This window comes from Bufo gargarizans, chromosome 7 (genome assembly GCF_014858855.1).
Source record: "Bufo gargarizans isolate SCDJY-AF-19 chromosome 7, ASM1485885v1, whole genome shotgun sequence".
Taxonomy (NCBI): Eukaryota; Metazoa; Chordata; class Amphibia; order Anura; family Bufonidae; genus Bufo; species Bufo gargarizans.
In genome coordinates, this window is record NC_058086.1 from 53,835,015 (window position 1) to 53,856,899 (window position 21,885).

Genomic DNA, 21,885 nt, shown 5'->3' on the forward strand with positions numbered 1-21,885 from the left:
AAACGCTCAGGTGTGAACCCAGCGTAAGGGAATGAACGATTGTTGTAGCGATTGCTCGTTCCTAGACAGCAGAGGTGATTGCAGCCCTCATCTTCGCTGACAAGAGGCAAATATCAGGAACGTTAGGGAATGAACCAATAATTTCCTGAGATATCGGTTTGTGTAAAAGGACCATAACTTTCATTCGCTTTTGCGGTTTACGATACTGCATCTCCTGGTCAGATTTGATCGTTTACTGACCAGAAGATGCTTCTGTTACGGGGTAAGCCTCTAAAGCGAATCGTGAAAAATTACAAACTTACTTCTTACCGCTAATTTATGAGATGTCACATTTAATGAGGATGCATGTTGATGCCCTATGCTTAGAATAGGCCATCAAGATGAAATCTGTGGGGGTCACCTAGACTCTTAAACTAAATTAAATTTGGTCAAACCACTACTACATTGTAAGTATAATTGTAATGTACATCGTGGTTTACTGCACTAAAGCAAAAACCTTGAGGTCCTTTTCCTCCTGTTTCGTTTTTTATTTTGCAAAGTTTAAAATAAGCAATGCAGATGAATTGAGCTATATACAAGGAAGTGGTTGTGTCAGGCGATCTAGAAATTTTGTGTGTAGCCGCTGTTTTTAGTTCGATAACGTTGGGATTAGTAGCGTCAGATTATATGGAAGCCTATGGAGTGGGTAGGAGGAGGAGCAGGGAGCGGCTGCTGGAGCTAGGCAGAGAGACAGACACAGAGACTGCTGCCGGTCTGTACGTGATTTACTGCTGACCTTACATCTAAACTGCTCATCACTGATGTCTAGTAACTTCCATTATTGCTTCTGTTACAGAGGCTCGGGGTTCTCCATGTGTAGTCTATTGGCAGACGTGACACCAGCTAGTCTCCACCCACTAACTCATACCAGATAAGAGTCGTATAACATAGTATTATTCCTCATGTACACCCAAATGGCAGCTTATTCTGAAACAACCGTTACTCTTTGAAGTGAAATTCTCACCTGCGACTTTGGTATATCCACATGAGTGTCTCGTGGATATGGGTTGCACCCCTGAGACCGGCACATCTCTCCAGAGCGGGGGTCTCGTCTACCAGGGGAGACAGTAGGCTATCAGTTCCCAGAAGTGAGACCCGCATCTACCAGACATTCATGGCATGTTGTGTGGTGTAAGCTGGCACATACTGAGGCATAAGACACTACAAAGCCGGCATCCTTTAGGGCTGTTTCACACGAGCGGATGCCGTGCGTGGCATCCGCTCCGTGAAAGAGTGCCAAGACCCGATGCAGACTGCAGAGGCACGGAGCAGTAACATGACTGATAATGCTCCGTGCCTCTCTGTGACCTCTTTACTACAAAATCACAGTGACAACTTTATCTCACTCTGATTTCGTAGTAAAGAGGTCACTGAGAGGCACGGAGCATTATCAGTCATGTTAATGCTCCGTGCCTCTGCAGTCTGCATCGGGTCTTGGCACTCTTTCACGGAGCGGAGCCACGCACGGCATCCGCTCGTGTGAAACAGCCCTTACTTCTTGAGTACTATAAAGTGCATGTTATTAACTCGCCATTCACCCCCTTCTGATCAGGCTATGTTAACGTCCTTTTGCCTCAGCAGTATTACTAAGTGAATTTATTGTCCTGATGGTGCTGTCTGCTTTGTGTACGGTTGGTTCTGTATACTGGCAGCCTGTACATACCATCCGCTATTACAGGGCAGGTCCAGCTGATACCATGGATGAAGTACGTCTGCAGATCCCCCAGCCTCCTCCAATGTCTCCTTCACAATTGGTTGCTTGTATCCAGGTATACCCTAAAGGGGCTGTCTCATTACAACAACCTATGCCCAATCCACAGGATAGGGGACAAGTGTCTGATCAGCTGGAGTCTAACTCCTAGGCTCCCTGCCGATCACCAGAATGGAGCTAGTATTCCCTCGTTTTGGAGCACTGCCCCTCCATTCAACTCTATAAGACAGGAATGGCCAATCTGCAGCTCTCCAGCTGTTGCAAAAGTACAACTCCCAGCATGTTTAGACTGCCTACGGCTATCGGCCTACAGAAGGACATGATGGAAATTGTAGTTTTACAACAGCTGGAGAGCCGCAGGTTGGCCATCCCTGCTATAGGACAACTGGAGATAGTGAAGTTCAAGCTCTTAGCTATCTTCAGCAATCCTATAGAGCTGAATGGAGCAGCAGACACGCATGCACATCTGCCTCTCCATTCAAACATGGGTCTCCATTCTCATAATAGGCAGGGGCCCCAGCAGTCAGACTGCCGCTCATTAGACATCCTTATCCTGTGAAAAGAGGATAAGTCGTTGCACTGAGACCACCCCTTTATGGATGCATGTATATTACTTTTGTTTTCATATTGAACTATGTTTCTCCAAATTCATTGTCTAGTCACTGTATAATTCATAAGTGCAGAAAATATTTGTTAAACCGTAGAGAAAAAGTTGTGTGGAAGTTGTAAGTTTTTATTATTCTGAATTTTAATTGACAAGTCTATTAGCAACAGGAAGAGCTTCCTATTGGACTAATGTAAGCTATTTTTTGAGCGTTTTCATGATAAGAAAACATAACCATAATCTCCTGCAGAAAAAGACCTGGTCCATTCTGTAAGCATCAGATCTTTATGCTCCCCTCCAAGATACAGTCATAGAACAAGCTTTCTCTATCTGGGCATCGGTACGTGACTTATAGCAGTCTGACATCCCGCACTCCCACCAGTCAGCCGTTTCCCGGGTAGCTCTGGTACGACCCAGTTCTGCCCACTGTGTAGTGGATGGAACTGGAGTAACTGCAGTGCTGCACCTATTCACTGGTGGCGGCACTGCACTAACCAGCTCCGTCCAATATACAGTGACCTGATTGGTGGAGGTGCAGGGTGTCAGTCACTACCTAACTGGTGGGGGTCTAAGCCACTAAGGATCACTAAATATAGAAAATGCACAAAAATAATTGAAATCTCTCCTTTTTGATTCTCCCATTTCACTGATAAGTATAAAGATGTTTTTCTGTATATGTCCCAGGGGATCAGCCATTTCCCTTCTGTTTTTTGTTCTTTATCAAAAGCCTCTGTCTGGCTGTAAGGCAACTGGCTGCAGCAGGAGCACTTCCCCACTCCTCTGTCTGCAGTGGGAGATCAGTCTTTCTAAGCCCCATCCCTCAGCAAAAATGGATCAGAAGGAAATGAATGGGTTTGTGCAGCGATTCATATGGATGATCTATTCTCAGGATAGGTAATATCTGATCAGCGATCCCCTGTATGTTTGACGAGGAGCATAGAGCGCCGCTTCCTGGTCTTTAGGCCTCATGCACACGGCCGTTGTTTTGGTCCGCATCCGAGCCGCAGTTTAGTCATTCACTTCAATGGGGCCGCATAAGATGTGGGCACCACTCCGTATGCTGTCCGCATCCGTTGCTCCATTCCGTGGCCCCGCAAATATATATTTTTTTTAACATGTCCTATTCTTGTCCGCGCTTTGCGTGCAAGAATAGGCAGTTATATTAAGGGATGTCCGTGCCGTTCCGCAAAAATTGCAGACCGCGCGCGGACACCATCGGTGTTTTGCGGACCGCGAAACACACCACTGTGGTGTGCATGAGGCCTTACACTACATGTCATCGTCTGTGGAGTGGCAGCGTAGTGTAGTAACAAGTACTCGCTCCATTCAAGTGAATGGAATGAGTACTTGAATTATACTGCACTTCCGAAATACAATGCAGTGTAATGAACAGGAAGCAGCGCTCGCGTGGAGCGCCGCCTCCTCGTCAAACAGCTGCTCAGACCTCTGCTGGTCCTGACGATAGGTCATCAATATAAATCACAACCCTATAACCTCTGTTTTAAGAGTAACAGAAACTCTTGCAGATTAGAAAATGTTTTTCTAGGTTTAGTGTTCCTTTAAATTGTGGCCGGACAATAACCATTTACCAGTGTACAGGGCTCCTCCGTGCAGGGCGGACTGGGCAGGGTTTTATCATCATAATACAGTGTTTATGGCTGTGTAAATGACTTAATTCATGTTCTTTTCATTTTTTTTTAAGTAAATGGAGATGTGTAAGAATTTGTCCTGTCTGCCGCCAGTGTTGTTCGGAGTGCCGGCTCGTCGTGTGTACATCACACTGTATGTTAATGAGAAAGTCGTTTGTTTAATGCACTAGAACAAAACCACAAAATAAACCTGCAGTGACTACCGGATACCGGAGTGCCTTCTTTTTGTCCCTAACTATTAGGCTGGTTTCACACGGGCGTTGCGAATTGGGGCCGGATGCGTTCAGTGAAACTCGCACTATTTTGCAAGCAAGTTCAGTCAGTTTTGTCTGCGATTGCGTTCAGTTTTTTTCGTGCGAGTGCAATGCGTTTTGATGCGTTTTTTACGCCCGTGATAAAAAAAACTGACTGTTTACAAACAACCTCTTAGCAACCATCAGTGAAAAACGCATCACACCCGCACTTGCTTGCGGATGCAATGCGTTTTTCACGCAGCCCCGTTCACTTCTATGGGGCCAGGGCTGCGTAAAAAACGCAGAATATAGAACATGCTGCGATTTTCACACAACGCAGAACTGATGCGTGAAAAACAACGCTCATGTACACAGACCCATTGAAATGAATGGGTCAGGATTCAGTGCGGGTGCTATGCGTTTTGATGCGTTTTTTACGCCCGTGATAAAAAAAACTGTTTACAAACAACCTCTTAGCAACCATCAGTGAAAAACGCATCGCACCCGCACTTGCTTGCGGATGCAATGCGTTTTTCACGCAGCCCCGTTCACTTCTATGGGGCCAGGGCTGCGTAAAAAACGCAGAATATAGAACATGCTGCGATTTTCACACAACGCAGAACTGATGCGTGAAAAACAACGCTCATGTACACAGACCCATTGAAATGAATGGGTCAGGATTCAGTGCGGGTGCTATGCGTTCACGTCACGCATTGCACCCGCGCGGAAAACTCGCTCGTGTGAAAGGGACCTTAGGGTGGTATTACACCTGCCCGATCTTCAGGCTGTGTGAGCACCGGTGACTGAGAACACTTCCCCCAACGCTTGTTTGTATCGCCCTGATTACACAGGTCCATGCAAACTGAATGCGGGAGGAACAACTCTTTCCTCCCCCATTCAGTTCTATTGATTCTCAGCAGCACATCCTTGATTACAGCGGGAGATGGGCTGCCAGTAATTGGCGATCTTTCATCTGGATAAGGCTATAAACAAGTCTTCGCTCATTCATCCGCTAATCAACTGCTCTGTTATACAAGCCAATTATGAACGCTTGTTCCTGTTAATTTGCCCAATTACCGTGCGGTCTAATAGGAGCTTTAAAGGACATGTGTCAGCAGACATGTCCCTATGACACTGTCTGACCTGTTACATGTGCACTTGGCAGCTGAAGGCATCTGTGTTGCTCCCATGTTCATATGTGTCCGCATTGCTGATAATTATAATTTAATATTTGCAAATGAGCCTCTAGGAGCAACAGGGGCGTTGTCATTACACCTAGAGGTTCAGCTCTCTCTGAGATTGTTTTCACTGCCTGGCCCTGTCAAACTGCAGAGGGTATGGCAGATGCAGAGAGAGCAGAGCCTCTTGGTGTAACGGTAACGCCCCCGTTGCTCATTTGCATATATTAAAAATTCCTTTATCTCAGCAATGCGGACACATATGAACATGGGCCCAACACAGATGTCTTCAGCTGCCAAGCGCACATGTAACAGGTCAGCCAGTGTCATAGGTACAAATCTGCTGACAGGATGCCCTTTAAAGGAGTTCTCTCACTTTAGCAAATGGCATTTATCAGCTAGCGAAAGTTAATACAAGGCACTTACTAATGTATTGTGATTGTCCATATTGCCTCCTTTGTTGGCTAGATTCATTTTTTCCATCACATTATACACTGATCATTTCCATGGTTACGACCACCCTGCAATCCAGCAGTGGTGGTCATGCTTGCATAATATAGGATAAAGCGTCAGCCTGTCTGTGGTGGTCAGGACCACACACAGGCTGGTGATTTTTCCTATAGTCCATGCTAGTGTATTATGGATGCATTATCTGTCGGTATTTCGGATTGGTCCCGGCCTGACCATGGGTTAAACTGACACGAACTCGTGGGATCAAACATCCTTTGGTTTTGGTAAAACCTGTGTTCAGACCTGGACCCTTGTCTGAAATACGGACGAGTAATGCATCCATAATACACACTCGTCTCATTAACTAATGAAGCTGTCTAAATGTCACATCAGAAGATAAAGCTGAACTTACAGAAGGCGGCCATTTATGTCCTGATTTTTCAGGGGTAGTACCTGATCTAAGGGGTTAAGAGACCCCTGGGTGTGCCCCCTCCATGTAGCAGAACACATTATGGTAAATCCAAGACCACTTCCACTGCAAGTCTGTCCTGAATGACTTATTTATATAATGTGTATTGAGCTACGTACTAAAGAAAGTATTACATTTCTGAGATTACTGAGAGAAAGGTACAGTACACAGATGTCACCAGGAAGGGTTCTGTAAGCTGAGATCTGACAACCTAAGATCTTGCCTGGTTCCAGTAGCTGACAAGACCATTGCAGCCCTCCTTTAAGGGGCTGTCTGAAGGTTTTAAAAAATGGAGAAGACCAGAAAACTGTAAAATAGATTTTAAAGAATCGCCCTAAGGGCTGCTTCACACGAGCAGGATGCCGTGCGTGGCATCCGCTCCGTGAAGGAGTGCCAAGACCCGATGCAGACTGCAGAGGCACGGAGCAGTAACATGACTGATAATGCTCCGTGCCTCTCTGTGATCTCTTTACTACGAAATCACAGCGAGATAAAGTTGTCACTGCGATTTCGTAGTAAAGAGGTCACAGAGAGGCACGGAGCATTATCAGTCATGTTGATGCTCGGTGCCTCTGCAGTCTGCATCGGGTCTTGGCACTCTTTCACGGAGCGGATGCCACGCACGGCATCCGCTCGTGTGAAACAGCCCTTAGGGTCCATTCACACATCTGCAAATGGGTCCGCATCCGTTCCGCAATATCAGGAACGGGTGCAGACCCATTCCTTTATTAATGGGGCAGGAATGGATGTGGAGAGCACACTATGCTCTCCGCATTTCCGGAGCGCGGCTCCGCAAAAAAATAGAACATGTCCTATTGTTGTCCGCAATTGCAGACAAGAATAGGCAGTTCTATGGGGGTTGCCGGCCAGGTGTATTGCGGATCCACAATGCACGACGGACATCTGAATGGAGCCTTAGGCTACTTTCACATCAGCGTTTTCCTTATCCGGCACAGGCTCTCAAAACCGGAGGAAAACACTTCCGTTTTGTCACCATTCAATGTTAATGGGGACAAAACTGAACAAACCAGAAAGGAGCGCACCAGAATGCATTCTGTTTCGTTCCCATGACGCACACAAAAGTGCTGCAAGCAACATTTTTTCGAGCACGTCATGGGATGGATGCTGGATGCGGATTTGGGAAGAAAGTCAATGGTGCCGGATCTGTATTTTTCGGACACCAAAAAAACAGATCCAGCTCCCATTGACTTAAGATGGTTTTAGTGCCGGATCCGTCTTGTTCATTTGGAAGATAATACAACCGGATCCGTTCTGAAAGGATGCAGACTGTTGTATTATTGACTGGATGCGTTTTCCACTGACCGATCCAGCAAAAACACAGATGTAAATGAAGCCTTAGCCATGTGAACGATAAATGTCATCAGTGCAGGACCAGAGCGGTGGATGAGTAATAGCTTTTCAACAGTTTTAAGCAATTTTAAAAATCTCAGACAACCCCTTTAAGGCCTCTTTCACACGGGCGTCGCGTGTGAGGGCCGGATAGGATGCGGTTGCGTTGCAGGAAAATCGTGCAATTTTGCCTGCGAGTGAGGTGAGTATTGTATGCGACTGCGTTGCGTTCTTCAGTTTTTTCCACGCGAGTGCAATGCATTTTGCACGTGTGAGAGAAACTGAATGTGGTACCCAAACCCGGACTTCTTCACTGAAGTTCGGGTTAGGTATTCTGTAGCTTTTAATATTTTCCCTTTATAACATGGTTTTAAAGGAAAATAATATCATTCTTAATACAGAATGCTAAGTAAATTAGGGATGGAGGGGTTAAAAAAAAATTTTTTACTCGCCTCATCCACTTTTTTCGCACAGCCCGGCTTGTCTTCTTTCAGGACCTGGGATAAAAAGGACCTTTGGTGACGTCACTGCGCTCATCACATGGCCCATCACCATGGTGATGGACCATGTGATGAGCGCAGTGACGTCACCAAAGGTCCTTTTTTCCCAGGTCCTCAAAGAAGAAGAAAGACGACAAGTCTGGATGAGGTGAGTTTAATTTTTATTTTTTTCAACCCCTTCATCCCTAATTTACTTAGCATTCTGTATTAAGAATGCTATTATTTTCCCTTATAACCATGTTATAAGGGAAAATAATAAAGATCGGGTCCCCATCCCGATCGTCACCTAGCAACCAGTGCATGAAAATCGCACTGCGTCCGCACTTGCCTTCGATTTTCACATAGCCCAATTAACTTCTTTGGGGCCTGCGTTGCGTGAAAAACACACAATATAGAGCTTGCTGCGATTTTCATGAAGTGATGCGTGAAAATCACCGCTCGTGTGCACAGCCCTATTAAAGTGAATGGGTCCGGATTCAGTGCGGGTGCAATGCGTTCACCTCACGCCTTGCACCCACGCAGAATTCTCGCCTGTGTGAAAGGAGCCTAAGTAACATGATATTGTCATTGCTATGAGATGCAAACTCCACCTAAAACAAATGTAAAGTTCTCTTTCCGACACAGGAAGCCATATTTCAAAAGCATCTGTCGATCCAATGTTATCTCTGGGGGGGCGGGGTGGTCGGAGTAAATGTTTCATAAGAACTCTTGGTATGTCAGCCCCCTTTTGGTGTTTCTGGCAATGGTGGTAAATGGGGGGGGGGGGGGGATGTTTAAGTAGACATTGTTACTCCCCGGTGTAATGAGGAGGACGCTTCTCCTGGAAAGCTGCCATTCCTTCCAAGCGATCCTTTGTGGGAATGACCTGAAGGACATACAATCGGTTAGATCTCTTTCTTGGGTAAATTAGAATTTCCAGACCACCCCAATAAGGCCTCATGGACACGACCATATCCGCAAGAGTGGCTTTTCCTGGAGCCACGTAACGGCCATACGGATGTGGACGGCACACTGTGTGCTGTCGGCATCTGTTGCAGCCTCATAGAAATGAACGGGTCGACATCCGATCCAAACAAAATGTTGATCGGATGCGGACAAAATAAATACTGTTGTGTGCATGAGGCCTTCAAACCGCTCCAACCTATGGAGTAAATTGCAATCACAGATGCGCCAATAGCAGAAACTCACCTGCCCATAGCACATCCCCTCTATGGCCATTCCAGAGGTAATGTCCACCTGTGGAAGACAAACTCATAAGATTAACTGCAAACCCCAGTCACCGTCTCATCAGGAAATGAAAAGTGCAGTCGAGAACTTTAATCAGTGACACTACTGGGATTTTCATGTATCATTTTGCAAATTGCAAGACATTTTCTCCAAGTAACACATCTGCCACGTTCTACATGGCCTAATAGCACTTAGTACCTTATTTCCAGATGTGCCTTTGTTCCAGCAATAGATTTTTTCTATCTTCTGAAAATCCAGTTTATTTGGTATGCAAATGAGCCAGTAAGGTGTCCAGAGGGGCGTCACTCTTGCAGGAAGAAGCCCAGACACCCCCCCATACATTGCATTCAAGCCATAACTCCGCCCCCTTTTCCCCGATCCCGGGCTTGGGCACTAGCAGGAGGTGTGCCTGGGCTCCTTTGCATACCAAATAAACTGGATTTTCAGAAGATAGAAAAAATCTATTGCTGGAACAAAGGCCCATCTGGAAATAAGGTACTAAGTGCTATTAGGCTATGGCTTTACTTCAATAGCGATTATCCTGGTGATTTCCTTTAAGATACGGCCATGTTTTGTCTGAAACTACAGCAAAGTTCAAAAATCTCCTCTGATGATTAATTTGTTAGTCAAAATCTCCTGCATAGGCATAAAGGTGAATAGCAACATTTTTGTTCTGCCTACAGCCACCACCAGGGGGAGTTTAGAGAAAACAGTACAGATTGACGCCAGTAGTAAAACAATGATCTACAGACCTAAACTCCCCCTAGTGGTGGCTGCTTGTAGGCAAAATTATCGTGTAAAGGCTATGGACAACTTTGGGGCAATCTTTTTTACGATTGCATTTGAGTCATTTTGTCTTTATTACACATTTTCAGCAGTTTTTGAGGTACAGGGGTATTAAAAAAAAAAAAAAAAAAAAGTATCACTTCTCAGACCTGTCAGCTGATGGCTAACGTGAAGCCTCATCTCTGACCTCCTAAACGCTCATTGAAGCCATATTCTTATCAGTGTGCCAAGAGTTTAGCTATAATGAGTGTTTGAGGTCAGGCAACCAGAGATAAGGCTTCACATGAGCTGTCAGCTGACAGGAATGAGAAGTGATGCTCTGATTTATTTTTATTTTTTTTAACCTCTAGCACCTTACCATTTTTTAATAAAGACCAACTGAAAAAAATCATTCTTAGGGCTCTTTCACACTTGCGTTCTTTTCTTCCGGCATAGAGTTCCGTCGTCGGGGCTCTATGCCGGAAGAATCCTGATCAGTTTTATCCTAATGCATTCTGAATGGAGTGAAATCCGTTCAGGATGCATCAGGATGTCTTCAGTTCCGGACCGGAACGTTTTTTGGCCGGAGAAAATACAGCAGCATGCTGTACTTTTTGCTCCGGCCAAAAATCCTGAAGACTTGCCGCAAGGCCAGATCCGGAATTAATGCCCATTGAAAGACATTAATCCGGATCCGTCCTTAAGCTAATAGTCGTTTCGGCGCATTGCTGGATGCGACGTTTAGCTTTTTCTGAATGGTTACCATGGCTGCCGGGGCGCTAAAGTCCTGGCAGCCATGGTAAAGTGTAGTGGGGAGCAGTATACTTACCGTCCGTGCGGCTCCCGGGGCGCTCCAGAGTGACGTCAGGGCGCCCCACGCTCATGGATGACGTGATCACATGGCACGTCATCCATGTGTATGGGGCGCTCTGACGTCATTCTGGAGCGCCCCGGGAGCCGCGCGGACTGTAAGTATACCGCTCCCCCGCTCACCGCTCCTACTATGGCAACCAGGACTTTAATAGCGTCCTGGCTGCCATAGTAACACTGAACGCATTTTGAAGACGGATCAGTCTTCAAATGCTTTCAGTTCACTTGCGTTTTTCCGGATCCAGCGTGTAATTCCGGCAAGTGGAGTACACGCCGGATCCGGACAACGCAAGTGTGAAAGAGGCCTTTAGCCCAATATGAGTAAAATGCAGTCATAAAAATTGCCCTGAAGGAGTCCATAGCCTTTAAAAGTATATCAGTAAGGCTACTTCCACACTAGCGTTCGATCGGATCCGTTCTGAACGGATCCGATCATAATAATGCAGACGGAGGCTCCGTTCAGAACGGATCCGTCTGCATTATATTGGCATATAACAGCTAAGTGTGAAAATAGCCTCGTACGGATCCGTCCAGACTTTCAATGTAAAGTCAATGGGGGACGGATCCGCCTGAAGATTGAGCCATATTGTGGCATCTTCAAACGGATCCGCCCCCATTGACTTACATTGTAAGTCTGGACGGATCCGCACGGCCAGGCGGACACCCGAACGCTGCAAGCAGCGTTCAGCTGTCCGCCTGTCCGTGCGGAGGCGAGCGGAGCGGAGGCTGAACGCCGCCAGACTGATGCAGTCTGAGCGGATCCGCTCCATTCAGACTGCATCAGGACTGGACGGCTGCGTTCGGGTCCGCTCGTGAGCTCCTTCAAACGGAGCTCACGAGCGGACCGACGAACGCTAGTGTGAAAGTAGCCTTAATTGTATAAAATAAAACTACAATCCTGTAACTCGCCTGTTTCTCCTGCACTGTTCAGCGCCACACCTTCTTTGAATACAAGACTGCAGACGGTCTTATGACCACTGCAGCCCATCACTAGCTTCAGCAGTCTTGTGCCGAATACCACTGAGGCCACTGGTAGGCTGCAGCAGTCATGTGCCATACACTTCGACCCGCTGCAGGCTTGGGAGGAAGACTAGAGCTATAGCGCTGAGAAGAGGGGGGAGAAACAGGTGAGTATAAGGTTATTTTCTATTTTACACAATTTGGGGCAAGGTTTACCATAACTCAGACAACCCCTTTAACTCTACGCCTCGGCAGTGGAGTGCGAGTTATGAATCAGGAAAAAAATAAGTGATTTGACCTCTTTAAAGAATTCTTAATCTGCGCTCAATGTAGAACTGTTAACATGGTGATGAAGAAGAGGAGTTATGAAAAAATACACCAAAAGAGTGACATTCAAATACCGAAACTCTGGCAAGTTGGAGGTTCATGTTGCATAAACTATTAACTATTTACCTCAATTCCTTTGTTCATAGCCAACTTGGCCATCCTCACCGCAACGGGGGCCTAGAAGAGGATACAGGGGATAAACCACACAGTCAAAACGTCAAGGAACGCGGCCAGAAAAAAAAATTAATTCTAGCACAAAGAGATGTAGGAAATAATAAACTTTGTGCAGCATCACAAACAACCAGCAGATGGCGCAGCAGTTCTAGGATAATAAAGCAGACCTGGCATAGAGACTGAGCGGTAATGGTCACATCTGTTATATAACTACACTACAATTACCCATGTGGGCAAAATCTCCATCAGCAGCGTAGAGAGAATACAGAAGGCATGGTGTTTCTTAGGCCCCTTTCACACGAGCGTGTTTTCCGCGCGGGTGCAATGCGTGACGTGAACGCATAGCACCCGCACTGAATCCTGACCCATTCATTTCAATGGGTCTGTGTACATGAGCGTTGTTTTTCACGCATCAGTTCTACGTTGCGTGAAAATCGCAGCATGTTCTATATTCTGCGTATTTCACGCAGCCCTGGCCCATAATAGTGAATGGGGCTGCGTGATAAACACATTGCATCCGCAAGCGGGTGCGATGCGTTTTTCACTGATGGTTGCTAAGAGATGTAGATGTAAACATTCCGTTTTTTATCACGCGTGTGAAAAACGCATCAAAACGCATTGCACCCGCGCGGAAAAAACTGAACGCAATCGCAGACAAAACTGACTGAACTTGCTTGCAAAATGGTGCGAGTTTTCCTGAACACATCCGGACCTAATCCGCCACGTTCGTGTGAAAGAGGCCTTACTGTTTTTATGCTTCAGTTTGGAAAGGGATCAAGTGTTAATTATAACCCAGTATATTATGGAGTTGCCAATTAAGCAATTGTCTGATTTATTATATGGTGAATGCCCACCTTTAACATGTTTTCTGCACCGATTAATTCTATAATCTATATTCATAACTGTCGTTCAGAGGTCCGAATCCCCTGCTTTCCACTTTACCGCCATAAATAAACTGTGGTCACCACTACAGGGAGCGAACTGTGTAGGATTAAGGTATAAATCATTTGCAATAAGCTATGGAGCTCCCCCTAGTGGCAGCCAGAATGTGACTATTTAAGTTGTCTGGGATTTTCCTATAGATAGCCTATAAATATCTGATCAGGGTCAGACAGCGCACCCCCTCCAATCCGCTGCCCTGCAGTAGCTCAGGTGCCAGGAGCTACAGTTGTGTTCGAAATAATAGCAGTCAGACATCACTAACCTGATCAATCACTGTTTTGGGTAGAAATGATATTTCTACATGGCAAATAATTTACTAGCAGGTGTAATAGAAATCCAACAGACATGACATGCATGCTGCTGATTCTGTGTAATTGAATCCCTAATTGAAAGGGGCATGTTCAAAATAATAGCAGTGTGGAGTTCAATGAGGGAGGTCATTCATTCTTTGAAAAACAGGTGGCAATTATTGCCCGTATTTAAGGAAGGAAGGCAGCAAATGTAGTACATGCTGGTTACAGTGCATTTCTCTCTGAAATTCTGAGGAAAATGGGTCGTTCCAGATATTGTTCAGAAGAACAGCGTGCCTTGATTAAAAAGTTGATTGGAGAGGGGAAAACATATAATGAAGTGCAGAAAATGATAGGCTGCTCAGCTAAAATGATCTCAAATGCTTTAAAATGGCAACGAAAACCTGAAAGACGTGGAAGAAAGAAGAATAGCCAAAATGGCAAGGACTCAGCCAACAATCCGCTCCAGGAAGATGAAAGAAGGTCTAAAGTTACCTGTGAGGACGGTTACAATTAGAAGACGCCTATGTGAAGCCAAGCTATCTGCAAGAAGCCCCCGCAAAGTCCCAGACATGTGCTGAAGAGGTTACAATTTGCCAAAGAGCACAATGACGGCCTAAAGAGATATTTTGTGGACTGATGGAAGTAAGATTGTTCTTTTTGGGTCTAGTGGCCGAAGACAGTTTATCAGACGACCCCCAAACACTGAATACAAGTCATAGTGCACTGTGAAGACAGGGAAGCATGGTGGTGCAAGCATCATGATATGGGGATGTTTCTCATACTACGGTGTTGGGCCTATTTATCGCATATCAGGGATCATGGATCAGTCTGAATACATCAGAATACTGAAGAGGTCATGCTGCTTTATGCTGAAGAGGAAATGGGTGTTCCAACAAGACAGCGACCCCAAACACACCAGTAAACGTGCAACATCTCGGTTCCAGACCAACAAGATTGACGTTATGGAGCGGTCGGCCCAATCCCCGGATCTTAATCCAATAGAAAACTTGTGGGGTGACACCAAAAATGCAGTTTCTGAGGCAAAAACAAGAAATAGAGAAGAACTGTGCAATGTAGTCCAATCATCCTGGGCTGGAATACCTGCTCACAGGGGCCAGAAGGTGGTGACTCCGAGCAGCACAGACGTCCAGCAGTTCTCAGAAACAGCGGTTATACAACTGAATATTAGTGATTCAAAAGGAAAGCAAAATCTTCAAGCATTTTTCAGTTTATATAGTGAATGTTTGAGTTTGTAAAGAAGAATACAAACACTGCTATTTTTTTTGAACAGTCTAATATTCACTTTTCTTAATTTTTTTTTTAAAGGAACAACACAAATTTGATATATTTTTCTTCATGTTTAGATTTGGAATAGAATGTGTAGTGTTCCCAATGCATTTGTGTGGATGGAAATAAAAGCTATTAGAAGGATTTTGAGCTTTATTCACTTTTTTAAACACACTGCTATTATTTTGAACACAACTGTATGTACCTGTGTAGTGGATGGAGCTGGAGTTTCCAGCGCTGCTCCCATTGTATATAATAATAAGAGAATGGATGAAGTTGCGTACTTCCAGTGCTGGAGCTACCGTGAAACAGCTGATTGGTGGGGGTCCCGGGTGTCGGACCCCGCTGATCAGATATTGATGGCCTGAGGAGAGGTCATCAGTAGTAAAATCCTGCACAACCCCTTTAATTCTATTTAACTATTGAGGAGATCTGGAGCTATATTAGAAAATCAGAACACTGCCCCCAATGAAGATATATTCTGAGATTATTAGGGGTTATCCGATATCTAAAATATTCCACCCCAAGGCCGGGCCCCTTTTATGGATTATACTTACCTGCTCTCCAGCACCCACGTTGCTCCGGATCCCTATGCAGCCGCCGCTGCATCTCCGCGTCGTTCAAATCAAAGCATCCATAATCAGCAATGGACTGTTGGCCATTCACTAAATGTAAATTATGGTATTACTCCGCTGTGTACCTGAGGCAGGATTTCCTGGGCCAGTTCCAATGCTTTCTTGTAGGCAGAGTTCCCCTCCTCATTTTGGGGAACCGCATCATTTACCAGTCCGATCTGGTACGCCTGTGAGCCCTCGATTTGTCTCCCAGTAAAGATCAGCTCTTTGGCCAAACCAATTCCAACTAGACGTGGTAGTCGCTGGGAACCCCCTGACAAACAGGAAGTCGAAGGTAAGTATACACCTTTATACCAGGAGAACGACTTACCTGATATCACAGGCGTATTCTCTTACCTGCCCCGGGAAGTAACCCTCTCGTGGTCTCAATGAGCCCCAGCTTGGCTGAAGATGCTGCAAGACGTGAACATAGTCATTCCCAACGGGACTAATGGCAAACAGATCTGGGCTGATGTCGCCATCATATATAAGCATTACCTACCTGCTACACGGAGGTCACACGCCAGGGCCAGCTCCAGGCCCCCACCCAGGGCATAGCCATCAACTGCTGCAATAGTGGGCATTGGAAGGGCCGCTGGGAACATAAAGGAAATGAGGTAAAGAAAACAATGGTTTGAATATCCCTGGCAATATGGGGCAACACCGTATCTCAGTCAGGGGTGCATCACCAATGAGGCCAGGTGAGGCGATCGCCTCAGGCAACACCAGGTAGGGAGGGGCAAGAGGGGGGCCGAGGGGCGCCATTTTAGTTTTCACCTCAGGCAGCAGAAAGGCTAGGTGCACCCCTGATCTCAATATGGCATGGTTGTAGGGGTGCAGAGGAAGAATTCTATGCTATCTGGGGACTCCATTACCAATTTTGCATTGGGGTCCAGGAGCTGAAGTCACAACTCTAGTTTCATAGTATACCCTGACAACACAGTATGGTTGCTAATTATCTAGAAAGGGTGTCAGATGGGTAGTGCCCTTGGATAGGTCATACTAACAGAATCTATCAGCAGTTTTGTCTATGCTAAACTGCTGACAGCACTAGGTAGGATCCAGGTTGAGCAGGACAAATGTACATTTTGTGGAGCTATTAAGGAGTAGTGTGAATATGAAATTTTATGCTGCCAGCTTCTACTCTTAAAGTGCCCGGGAGGGGCAGCTTCACTGTGAAGTGCTCTCTGCATTGATCTACTTCACAGCCCCTCCCCTCTGCTTTGAGTGACAGCTGTCCTGGGCTCCTGATTGGATGCTACAACTGTCTCTCAGAGGGGAGGGGCTGTGTTGCAACATCATATTTACACTAGTCCTGATGAGAAAAGCTCCACAAAAAGTATGTCTGTCCTGCTCTCTCCAGGCCCTACCTAGTGCTGTCAGTTCCTTTACTCTGCACTCTCTTAAAGAGATTCCTAAATCTACCAAGTATCTAATGAACTGCACATGAACGACATTCAGCTCTGGACCCTGTTGACCCCCAAGTGCCAACCATCTGTCATCGGACAGGAGGAACTCACCGATCTCATTCATTAACTTTCTTAGATTCTGAACGAACTGAGACACCTCGGAATTTCCCAGCTGCGCTCGCTCCTTCAAATCTGCACCTGCGAGTCAAAGTTGAACAGTCTAAGTACATTATATTACAGCAGGCCGGATATAACGGAAGTCTTTAAAGGGGTTCCTCTAACTGCGGCCCTCCAGCTGTTGCAAAACTACATCTCCCAGCATGCCCGAACAGCCTACAGGTATCAGCCTACAGCAGGGCATTGTGGTAGTTGTAGTTTTACAACAGCTGGAGGGCCGCAGTTTGAGGATGCCTGCTCTAAAATAAACTGATCACGGATAGACTCCAGCGATCAGCAGTAGAGGGACCTGACAGCAAGTGTTCACTTATCCTGCAGCGCCACCACAGGGGAACAGAAGTATTACATCATGCCCACTGAAATTACTAAGCAATGTTAGACATGCCAGGGTCTTCACAGGACGGAGGGCTAGCAGTTCTAAACTTTGATATTTGCTTCAATACATGACAAGAAGAAGGATACCCCACTCACCAGATTATTTCCACTGCAGCAGTGAACAGAAACAAGAGCCGGTAATGAATCCATTTTCTTAATATTTAGATCAAGCTTCTCATGCGGCTATGCAGATACCATATATTAGGGAGTTGCTTAAAGGGACGTTTTCCGGGATTTAAATAGTTTCATGGACTATATGTAGTTCGGTCCCATTCTCAAGTGAATGAAGCTGAGCTGCAATACTAAGAATGGCCACTATGCAATGTACGGCGCTGTGCTTGGTATACTAAGGATAGGTCATCAATATTAAAAGCCTGGAAAACCCCTTTAACTGTCCCACTGCATTATAGGAGCTCAAGTCAAGATTACTGAATGTTTCTAATGGTGACCAGCAGAATTGTGAATGCAGCTCTGGAGTAAAATCCAGACTGTAACTCAGAATCAGCACAAGATAAGAAATTAAGTCACCCGTTTAGAGAACTGTAAAGTAATGCTTGAAGGTGAACCCACAGCTCCCAGTTACACCATCACAAGGCTTCATGTTGTGTTACAAGAGTCTGTGTCTTAATACTTGTGTATGAATTCATTGTACTGAGTGGTAGGGACTCCGCATGCAGCCATACTGCCTCTGCACACTACTGAGGGGTGAAGTAGGAACATGGACACACGTTACTGACCTGCACAGAACACGCCTGGGACTGCGCTCCTGACCACCACCACACGGACACTGCTGTCATGGCGCAGACTGTCGACGGAATGAAAAAACTGGACCCAGATTTGATAAAATGAGAATCAAAATGTCAATCACAAAGTAATATATATTCACATACGTTAATACATATGCAGTCCCATACAAGTGAACGCAGTGGCGGACATGCTTGCCTGTCTGCTGCTCTATTAACATAATACATAAGGCCGACAAAAGACATTTGTACATCCAGTTCGGCCTGTTATCCTGCAAGTTGATCCAGAGGAAGACAAAAAAAAAAACCTGTGAGGTAGAAACAAATTTTCCCCACTTTAGGGGAATAAAAAATTCCTTCCCGACTCCAATCAGGCAATCAGAATAACTCCCTGGATCAACGACCCCTCTCTAGTAGCTATAGCCTGTAATATTATTACGCTCCAGAAATACATCCAGGCCCCTCTTGAATTCCTTTATTGCACTCACCATCACCACCTCCTCAGGCAGAGAGCTCCATAGTCTCACTGCTCTTACCGTAAAGAATCCTCTTCTATGTTTGTGCACAAACCTTCTTTCCTCCAGACGCAGAGGATGTCCCCTCGTCACAGTCCTGGGGATAAATAGATGATGGGAGAGATCTCTGTACTGACCCCTGATATATTTATATATAGTTATTAGATCTCCCCTCAGTCGTCTTTTTTCTAAAGTGAATAACCCTAATTTTGATAATCTTTCAGGGTACTGTAGTTGCCCCATTCCAGTTATTACTTTAGTTGCCCTCCTCTGGACCTTCTCCAGCTCTGCTATGTCTGCCTTGTTCACAGGAGCCCAGAACTGTACACAGTACTCCATGTGTGGTCTGACTAGCGATTTGTAAAGTGGTAGGACTATGTTCTTATCACGGGAATCTATGCCCCTTCTGATGCAACCCATTATCTTATTGGCCTTGGCAGCAGCTGCCTGACACTGGTTTTTGCAGCTTAGTTTGCTGTTTATTAAAATTCCTAGATCCTTTTCCATGTCAGTGTTACCGAGTGTTTTACCATTTAATAAGTACGGGTGACTTGCATTATTCCTTCCCATGTGCATAACCTTACATTTGTCAGTGTTAAACCTCATCTGCCACTTATCTGCCCAAGCCTCCAATCTATCCAGATCCCTCTGTAGTAGTATACTGTCCTCTTCCGTGTCAATTACTTTACACAGTTTAGTGTCATCTGCGAAAATTGATATTTTACTGTGCAAGCCTTCTACAAGATCATTAATAAATATATTGAAGAGAATAGGGCCCAATACTGACCCCTGAGGTACCCCACTAGTGACAGTGACCCAATCTGAGTGTGTACCACTAATAACCACCCTCTGAGCCAGTTACTTACCCACATACAGACGTTTTCTCCCAGTCCGAGCATTCTCTTTTTATATACTAACCTTTTATGTGGTACAGTGTCAAATGCTTTGGAGAAGTCCAGATATACGACATCCATTGATTCACCGCTGTCAAGTCTAGAACTTACCTCCTCATTGAAACAGGGAGCATGGACCCTCGTTCTCATGATCAACGAGGGCCCCTGTGGCAGATCAAATATTGTCATGGGGGCTGACACGCACATGGGGTGTTGTCACGGGGGCTGACACGCACATGGGGTGTTGTCACGGGGGCTGACACGCACATGGGGTGTTGTCACGGGGGCTGACACGCACATGGGGTGTTGTCACGGGGGCTGACACGCATATCGGATGTTGTCACGGGGGCTGACACGCATATCGGATGTTGTCATGGGGGGCTGACACGCATATCGGATGTTGTCACTGGGGCTGACACGCATATCGGATGTTGTCACGGGGGCTGACACGCATATCGGATGTTGTCACGGGGGCTGACACGCATATCGGATGTTGTCACGGGGGCTGACACGCATATCGGATGTTGTCACGGGGGCTGACACGCATATCGGATGTTGTCACGGGGGCTGACACGCATATCGGATGTTGTCACGGGGGCTGACACGCATATCGGATGTTGTCACGGGGGCTGACATGCATATCGGATGTTGTCACGGGGGCTGACATGTATATCGGATGTTGTCACGGGGGCTGACATGTATATCGGATGTTGTCACGGGGGCTGACATGCACATCGAGGGTTGTCACGGGGGCTGACATGCACATCGAGGGTTGTCACGCGGGCTGACATGCACATCAGGCGTTGTCATGGGGGCTGACATGCAGATTGGATGTTGTCATGGGGGCTGACATTCAGATTGGTATCAGTCTTCTCATGTAATCACCTCGTTAACAAACACCTTGCCCAATGAGTTGCGAGCACGAGGCCTGCACATAACGATCTCTGCGATGCCTGAAAGATAAGCAAAAGTTCATTACACCATTAACCCTTTATTTTTTGTTCTATCATTAAACAGCTGGTCGGTGGGGGGTCCCGGATGTCGGACCCCCACCAATGAGATACTTGGAAAACCCCTTTAAATCAAGAATATATTTAAAGGAGTTGTGCAGGATTAGAAAAACATGGCTGCTTTCTCACATCAACAGCGCCACAGGTATTGCAGCTCAGATCCTTCGAGGTGAACAAATCAGAAAAGCAATTCCACCCACAACCTGTAGACTCGTGTGGAGCTGTTTTAAAAAAAAAAAAAATATATATATATGAGATGCTAATGACTGCACTCGGCCCCGTAGGAGCTGGGACAAGTCTTTGCTTACAGTTTAACCGCGCTATCACCTGTCCGCATGAGTCTTGTGGTTCCCCCGAGCACAACAGATCCCCATGGGGTTCCACAGTGGTCTCGGGGCGCTGTGGCCATATTACTGCTGTGTGAATCTGGCCTGTGGACCCCGACAGCCCCAATTAAAATTTAGTAGGGCCTGTCGGTTACTGTCAGCTTCCGTCATGATTACAGATGTGAACAGAGCCCAAGATGGCGGCGGTGTAAGGTATATTCTGCAGCACAGTCTATGGAGGACGGTGCTGACAGTAGTGTTTATTGAGGGGCGCTCTGCACTCTGCTAGCACAGTCTACTGCGGTGACTCAAACCATCCAGGAAAGAGGAAAAGCAGAACCCAGTGACATTGAGCAATAGAAGTGCACAGAGGGAAAGCCACAAGATGTCAGCCATGTATCTGATGTGTAATAAGCCCTGGACGTTATAATACAGGGTAATGACGTCACCTTCACATCAGTGGGTCACTCACCCGCATGCTGCCCTTCCAGATGGGTCACGGCGACCTCCCTGTGCCCTGCAGCAGAGCTGAACCTCCTCAACAGACCCCATTTAAAAGCCCCCCGCACCCCGGCCAGCTGCCCTACGAAGATACTCATGGTGTCAGGGATCAGGGGGTCACCAGCGCGCCACCTGGCGGCCAACACCGGATCTGAAACAGGAGAAACAAACGCCAGCGATTGGCTCTTGGAGCCTTTCCCGTCACCCCCCGGCGCTTCCTGATTGGCGGTTTCCCTGACACTGGCCACGCCCTTTTTTAAACAGCCGACGTAATGGATAGGAGGTCCTCTGTAA

General features: G+C 46.2%; 1 protein-coding gene across 1 annotated transcript; it reads right to left on the reverse strand.

Moving 5' to 3' along the window:
- Positions 1-8,462: 8,462 nt before the first annotated feature.
- ECHDC2 (enoyl-CoA hydratase domain containing 2) lies at positions 8,463-21,748 on the reverse strand. The gene is made up of 10 exons (XM_044301031.1): positions 21,563-21,748; positions 20,640-20,707; positions 18,341-18,428; positions 17,163-17,249; positions 16,145-16,237; positions 16,000-16,056; positions 15,729-15,916; positions 12,459-12,509; positions 9,372-9,419; positions 8,463-9,048 (listed from the first exon to the last, which is right to left on the reverse strand). The coding sequence occupies exons 1-10, from the start codon at positions 21,687-21,689 to the stop codon at positions 8,971-8,973; spliced, it is 885 nt and encodes a 294-aa protein (XP_044156966.1). The 5' UTR covers positions 21,690-21,748; the 3' UTR covers positions 8,463-8,970.
- Between the last annotated feature and the right edge of the window lie 137 nt (positions 21,749-21,885).

Excerpts from the sequence above, each read along its gene's own strand:
- ECHDC2 (XM_044301031.1), bottom strand. The coding sequence starts at position 21,689 with ATGAGTATCTTCGTAGGGCAGCTGGCCGGGGTGCGGGGGGCTTTTAAA. Across the intron at positions 9,420-12,458 it reads CTATGAACAAAGGAATTGAG|GTGGACATTACCTCTGGAAT; the intron begins GTAAATAGTTAA and ends TGTCTTCCACAG. Across the intron at positions 9,049-9,371 it reads AGGGGATGTGCTATGGGCAG|GTCATTCCCACAAAGGATCG; the intron begins GTGAGTTTCTGC and ends TATGTCCTTCAG.